Source organism: Girardinichthys multiradiatus, chromosome 3 (genome assembly GCF_021462225.1).
Source record: "Girardinichthys multiradiatus isolate DD_20200921_A chromosome 3, DD_fGirMul_XY1, whole genome shotgun sequence".
In the NCBI taxonomy this organism is placed as follows: domain Eukaryota; kingdom Metazoa; phylum Chordata; class Actinopteri; order Cyprinodontiformes; family Goodeidae; genus Girardinichthys; species Girardinichthys multiradiatus.
Window position 1 is genome coordinate 4026429 of NC_061796.1, and position 7296 is coordinate 4033724.

Consider the following 7296-nt stretch of genomic DNA (forward strand, 5'->3'; position numbering starts at 1 on the left):
AAAACAATTTAGATAGAACGATGCACCTTCTCTGGAAGTTTTATAACCACAACCTGCTTGCAGTCAGATGTGTCCCTTTTGCTGTGAATCTTGCTGTATTTCTTCTACAAGTCTTGATGAAAATAAAAGAGAGATTTTTCTATCAATCCTGACTGCAGGCTTTGATGCTCAAGGACTATTTGCTATAGAAAGAAACAAGCCTTTTAAGTATGTCTGCCTGGCTACAACAGTACTTTCTTTCACCCTCTCTTTTATAACAGCAAGTTTGAAGGTTGCTGCAGCACCTGTAATCTGTATCTCTAAAGAGCTGAATTCCATAACAGAGGCATGCAGCCCAGTTCTCTGAAGTTAGTTTGGTTTCATTTGGTTAGAAAAGTAATTTGCCTTGTTCATTTTTTTTTTTATCCTTGTTAAAATTTATAACAATTTGTTGCAACCAAAGAAGGCATCTGTTCATCAATATTCAGTGTCATGGCACACACAGATTGAAAGAAGAAATGCTCCATAGGGATTCCTGTAGAATAAGATGCAGGCTTTTTTATTTAGGCTTTAAAGTTAAACCTAAAGCTTTCACAACCTCAAACTTGAACATATTTAGTTCAGAGTTTATTTGACAAACCAGCACAATGTAGTGCATACTTATGCAATGTATAGAAATGATACATGGTTTTCATTTTTTTATTTTAGTAAGTAAAGTCCAACTGCATGTCATCTATTCTTAGTATAACTACAACTGTTCAGTAAAGGACTGTGAGATGTATTAATGAACAACAGCATCATAAAGATATGTTTGTGAAGATGTTTAAAGACAATTTGCAACAAGGATCTGACTCCCAGAAAAGTGTGCTTGAGAGAGTTGCTGCTAGTTTAGGTCCATGTTGTATATTATCATTAAATGTTAGCTGGTTGTGACCAAATATCACACGGGTAGAAAATCAGTGTTCATATTCATCCATGGATATGGTTGCAGTTGATCCCATAAAAGGTGTGCCTTTTCCCGGTGACTACATTGTTCCTCAGGTTCACAGCAGCATGAGTGATGGAGCTACTGAATCTTTGATGTGCCTCTGACTTGCTGAATGAGTTTTGGAGGTCTAGAAGACTGTGAGCTGTGCCTGTCCTACCCTCAGTCTCAAGGCTGTTTGTACCAGGAATACCTGGCAGGACAGGAGGCCATTGCAGGATACTGGCATTAGGGAGAGAGTTTAGCTGTTCTTTTTTGCTTGGTGGATCATCTTTTTGCAGCTCTATTGAGTTTCTCTCGCTACTTACCTTTGCCTGTCTCTGGGAATACAGCTGACTGTTCGGGTCGAAGTGTTGTTGCATGTTTGACAGGTGGAGAGCAACATCTTGGCTGCTCTTTGATTGAGATTCTTGCTTTGGACGTTCATTAAATCGGACTTTGCGATTTTCTCCTTCTCTGGCATGACCAACAGTGCTTTTACTCTGAGGTTGTTGCTTTTGAAGGATCTCCAGGTACATAGTGTGCTGTGCATCTGTGAAGTCAGTTTTGGACTCTGATTGACTGTGACCCAGTTGAGGCATATCTGCAGCTTCATTACAATTAGTCATCAGCTCTTGGGGCTGTTGTTGGTTTTTATAAGATGAAGCAGTGATCTGATTTGCAGCTGGCAACTGGAGTCCAGAAGAATTGCCGATAAAGGAGCTTTCACTCAGTTTGTTCTGCTGTCTTCGTTCATGTCCTCCTTCGGGTTTTGATGGAAATAATACAGGATAGGACCTTTCTCTCTGAAGGCAGAAAAAAATGCATCAGAGTTTCATTTTAACACATCATTGTCAAAATTGTAAAATGGGGTTTACCAGAGGAACAGAGTGCAGATTAATCCCAGTAAGGGTACTTATTTTCTCCTTAAAATCATTAGTCTTCAAAGGGTTTGCAGGCCCTGAAATTAAATATTAAAGCAACAATAGTCATAGTTAATTATACACAACATTTAAATCACTTGATCATTTAAAGCTTTGGAAAAATGCAAAAAATGATATTTGTCTTGATGTATATCCAAATTTCTATTGAAAATCCTTTTGGCTTCATACCGGTAAAGTCTACCTGGTAAGAGGTGATCCAGAGTTTCCTCTCCAGGTTTTTCAGAATGTTGCTTGTGCGCTCTGATAATGACAGATCCCAGTCTCTGAGTTTTGGGTTGGGCAGTACTGTCTTTGGAGGAGCTGGGTAGAAAATCTGTTTCTCCCCTTCTATCGGCTTTGGATGCTGGTGAATGGTGATGGAGGGTAAGTTCATGACTTATTGATCTTTACTATTATTATTCAGCAAAAATACTAGATGTGTTAAATGCTCACATCCAAAAATCCATTTTCTCCTGTCCATGAAACAGCCATTTTCCTAGTTTTAACTGGGTTTTCCAAGACCTCATGTCTGTACCGACCTCCTGTGGACAAAGACAGAGCAATGGGATGAAATGACCTAGCAGGCACAGTCCATAACGAGGCACCAGTAGGCTATTAAAAGAAAAATATTAGTCCAGGAAAAGAAACACAGGAAATTATACATTTATAGTTGAAAAAACTGAATATTATCATGAATACATGCAAAATAAGAAAAAATTGTATAACCAATGAGGCAAAATACCAGATTAATGGTGTTCAAATACAAGAATTTTAGCATACAAAAAGGACTATAAAAAAACTTGGCTTTCTCATATAAGCTGGTAAGAGACACTAAAGCCCCTGACTTGTTGCCCTGATACATACAGTGAGACATGGGAAGGACCAAGTATCAGTAAAATGGCTAAAGCAAAGCAAATGTATATATGGGTCACACCACCAAATTAATGAACTCTGGTGTTACAATCACTACCATGGCTCCAGGTGTATAAAGTTTGGTTTGGATACCACTTTACCTATTATATCCTCTGCACTTCCTCCTCTGAGGAAGATGTAAATAGGCTCTTTCAGCACATGAAAACAAAGAAAGCTGAAGGACCTGATAACGTCTCCCCATCATGCCTGAAAGCCTGTGCAAATCAACTCGCCCCGATCTTCACCCGGATCTTCATCAAGTCACTGGAGACATGTGAGGTCCCCTCCTGCTTCAAATGATCCACCATCATCCCAGTGCCCAAGGAACCCACCATTCTAGGATTAAATGACTGCAGGCCTGTAGACCTGACCTCTGTGGTCATGAAATCTTTTGACGGGCTGGTGTTGAAGCACCTGAAAGACATCACAGGGTCACAGGGTTGAACTCAACCCACTCAAGACTGTGGAAATGGTGGTGGACTTTCGGAGAACACCATCCCCATACACACCCCTCACTATCCTCAACAACAATGTGTCAACTGCGGACCACTTCAGGTTCCTAGGAACCACCATCTCTGAGGACCTGGGATGGTCCTCACACATAGACACTGTTCGGAAGAAGGCCCAGCAGAGACTGTACTTCCTGAGGCAACTCAATAAGTACAACCTTCCACAGGAGCTGCTGGTCATCTTCTACACTGCCATCATTCAGTCTGTCCTATCTTCATCCATCTCAGTGTGGTTTGGCTCATCCACAAAACAGGACAGGTCCAGACTGCAACGAATAATCAGGACTGCAGAGAGAATAATAAGGGCTGACCTTCCTTCCATCCAGGACTTATACAGGTCTAGTGTTAGACACCCTTATGCTTGAACATGGTGTTCATTATAGGCAATCCATGACTAGCACAGAAGTCCAAGAATGAAACACCACTCGGATTCAGATCAGGGAGGCCATTCCTCCCGATCACGCCTCTCCAGGTGTCACTGTAGTTTCGCACGTGGGCGTTGAAGTCCCCAAGCAGAATAATGGAGTTCACGGGAGGGGCACTATCTAGCACCCCCAACAGGGATGCCAAGAAGGCCGGGTACTCCGCACTACCGCCCGCCCCGTAGGCCGAAACGACAGTCAGAGACCTGTCCCCAACCCGAAGGTCGCAGGGATGCGACCCTCTCATCCACTGGGGTAAACCCCAACACGAGACAACTGAGCTGGGGGGCAACAAGCAAACCCAACCCAGCCCACCGCCTCTCCCCATGGGCCACTCCAGAGTAGTAGAGAGTCCAGCCCCTCTCGAAGAGATGGGTTCCAGAGCCCACGCTGTGCGTGGAGGTGAGCCCGACTATTTCTAGTCGATATCTCTCGACCTCCCGCACAAGCTCAGGCTCCTTCCCCCCCAGTGAGGTGACATTCCATGTCCCTAGAGCCAGCCTAAGCATCCGGGGATCAGGCCGTCGAGGTCCCCACCTTCATCTGCCACCCAATCCTCTTTACACCAATCCCTCACGGTTCCCCCTGCAGGTGGTGGGCCCACGGGGGGATGACCTCGCGTCTCTCCTTTGGGCTTGGCCCAGCCAAGGAGCAACCCAGGCACCAGGCGCTCTCTGATGGGTCCTGACCCCAGGCCTGACTCCAGGGTGGGACCCCGGCTCCGCCATACCGGGTGATGTCATGTGCCTCGATCATATAGTCCTCATGAGGGTGTCTTTAACTGCTCTTTGTCTGACCCATCACCTTGAACAACAATATCTCACCTATAGTTTTGCTGAGCACAGTGACGTCAGGAGGTTTGTTTGGGATGAGAGGGTTTAAGAAACTCTGTGAAGCAGCTCTGACTCCCCTTTCTGGGTCATCTGGGGAGAGGAACGATGGAAACATGGCAAACCGAGAAATATGCGAAGAATAAGGGTGCTCTTTCAGAGTAGCAGTCCTTCGCATTTGTTCCCTGTAAAAGAATATATAAACAAAATGTAAGAAAAAAGCAGACCCAGAAAAAGGCATGAAATTGAAACATTTGTTTCTAGATAAAATCTACTCACGACACATTTATATCAGTTGGTTTTGGTATGCTGGAAAAAAATGATAAAATGTCTTTACTCTGCATAAAAAAGATATGACACATTTTCAGAATGCTACATTACATTTATTGAAATTTTAGAATCAATTTGTCAATAATAAATCAATGAAATACAGGTCCTTCTCAAAATATTAGCATATTGTGATAAAGTTCATTATTTTCCATAATGTCATGATGAAAATTTAACATTCATATATTTTAGATTCATTGCACACTAACTGAAATATTTCAGGTCTTTTATTGTCTTAATACGGATGATTTTGGCATACAGCTCATGAAAACCCAAAATTCCTATCTCACAAAATTAGCATATTATTAAAAGGGTCTCTAAACGAGCTATGAACCTAATCATCTGAATCAACGAGTTAACTCTAAACACCTGCAAAAGATTCCTGAGGCCTTTAAAACTCCCAGCCTGGTTCATCACTCAAAACCCCAATCATGGGTAAGACTGCCGACCTGACTGCTGTCCAGAAGGCCACTATTGACACCCTCAAGCAAGAGGGTAAGACACAGAAAGAAATTTCTGAACGAATAGGCTGTTCCCAGAGTGCTGTATCAAGGCACCTCAGTGGGAAGTCTGTGGGAAGGAAAAAGTGTGGCAGAAAACGCTGCACAACGAGAAGAGGTGACTGGACCCTGAGGAAGATTGTGGAGAACGGCCGATTCCAGACCTTGGGGGACCTGTGGAAGCAGTGGACTGAGTCTGGAGTAGAAACATCCAGAGCCACCGTGCACAGGCGTGTGCAGGAAATGGGCTACAGGTGCTGCATTCCCCAGGTCAAGCCACTTTTGAACCAGAAACAGCGGCAGAAGCACCTGACCTGGGCTACAGAGAAGCAGAACTGGACTGTTGCTCAGTGGTCCAAAGTACTTTTTTCGAATGAAGCAAATTCTGCATGTCATTCAGAAATCAAGGTGCCAGAGTCTGGAGGAAGACTGGGGAGAAGGAAATGCCAAAATGCCAGAAGTCCAGTGTCAAGTACCCACAGTCAGTGATGGTCTGGGGTGCCGTGTCAGCTGCTGGTGTTGGTCCACTGTGTTTTATCAAGGGCAGGGTCAATAGAGCTAGCTATCAGGAGATTTTGGAGCACTTCATGCTTCCATCTGCTGAAAAGCTTTATGGAGATGAAGATTTCATTTTTCAGCACGACCTGGCACCTGCTCACAGTGCCAAAACCACTGGTAAATGGTTTACTGACCATGGTATCACTGTGCTCAATTGGCCTGCCAACTCTCCTGACCTGAACCCCATAGAGAATCTGTGGGATATTGTGAAGAGAACGTTGAGAGACTCAAGACCCAACACTCTGGATGAGCTAAAGGCCGCTATCGAAGCATCCTGGGCCTCCATAAGACCTCAGCAGTGCCACAGGCTGATTGCCTCCATGCCACGCCACATTGAAGCAGTCATTTCTGCAAAAGGATTCCCGACCAAGTATTGAGTGCATAACTGTACATGATTATTTGAAGGTTGATGTTTTTTGTATTAAAAACACTTTTCTTTTATTGGTCGGATAAAACATGCTAATTTTGTGAGATAGGAATTTTGGGTTTTTTTGGGTTTCAAAATCATCCGTATTAAGACAATAAAAGACCTGAAATATTTCCGTCAGTGTGTAATGAATCTAAAATTTATGAATGTTAAATTTTCATCATGACATTATGGAAAATAATGAACTTTATCACAATATGCTAATTTTTTGAGAAGGACCTGTATACCTACAGTTGGTCATTGTGGCAAACATTGCTTTTCCTTCTGAAACTGCTGGTAAAGCACTGTCGAGTGCTAATATGTCTGCAAAGATAAAACACAATAAATCATTGTACAGTTGTCATTCTGTTATTGTCTTTCCATGTCGATTAACCCGAAACCTACTCAGGGATCGTTCCTCCATACCCCCAGGCAGGATGTCCAGTTAAATCAACCGATGAGTTTGGCTCCGCATGGCAGATTGGGGGGTTACTCATAATGAATAAAAAATCCAGATAAAGATTCTGACATCAAAGAAGATAGGTTAGAACTATAGAAATTTTGGGAGTCAAACCTTATTTTAGAGAAGAACAACAAAGAGTGGGTGTGTTGCATCGTAGTGCAATAGATATTAATCACTATTAAGTTCAGCAACACTGTAAAACTAAGACATGCATCATCTTCACTCACCTGCTAGAAAGTTAAACTTGAAGTCTTTTTTATCCTCCTGCCTCAGATATACTCTTCAAGACAAAGCCTTAAAGCTGATCTAAACTGAATAAGGCTTCCTCCTCTTTGCTTGTGACCAGAGGTGGGTTTAAATTTCTGTGCCACCCAGAATGACTGAGTTACATCAAACAATAGGCTAAAACATGGCTGACACCCAATCCAGCCACATAGACTGTTAGCACAAGTGTTGTCTGTAAACTCAAATATCTTCTAACTTTTCAGTTTAAAAGAAAGGGA

At 42.9% G+C, this 7296-nt stretch overlaps 1 protein-coding gene across 1 annotated transcript; it reads right to left on the reverse strand.

Moving 5' to 3' along the window:
- Positions 1 to 677: 677 nt before the first annotated feature.
- On the reverse strand, positions 678 to 4871 carry LOC124866316 (uncharacterized protein C7orf31 homolog). Its single transcript, XM_047362049.1, has 6 exons — positions 4819 to 4871; positions 4534 to 4724; positions 2320 to 2408; positions 2056 to 2230; positions 1822 to 1904; positions 678 to 1749 (listed from the first exon to the last, which is right to left on the reverse strand). The coding sequence occupies exons 2-6, from the start codon at positions 4715 to 4717 to the stop codon at positions 949 to 951; spliced, it is 1332 nt and encodes a 443-aa protein (XP_047218005.1). The 5' UTR covers positions 4718 to 4724; positions 4819 to 4871; the 3' UTR covers positions 678 to 948.
- Positions 4872 to 7296: the final 2425 nt, after the last annotated feature.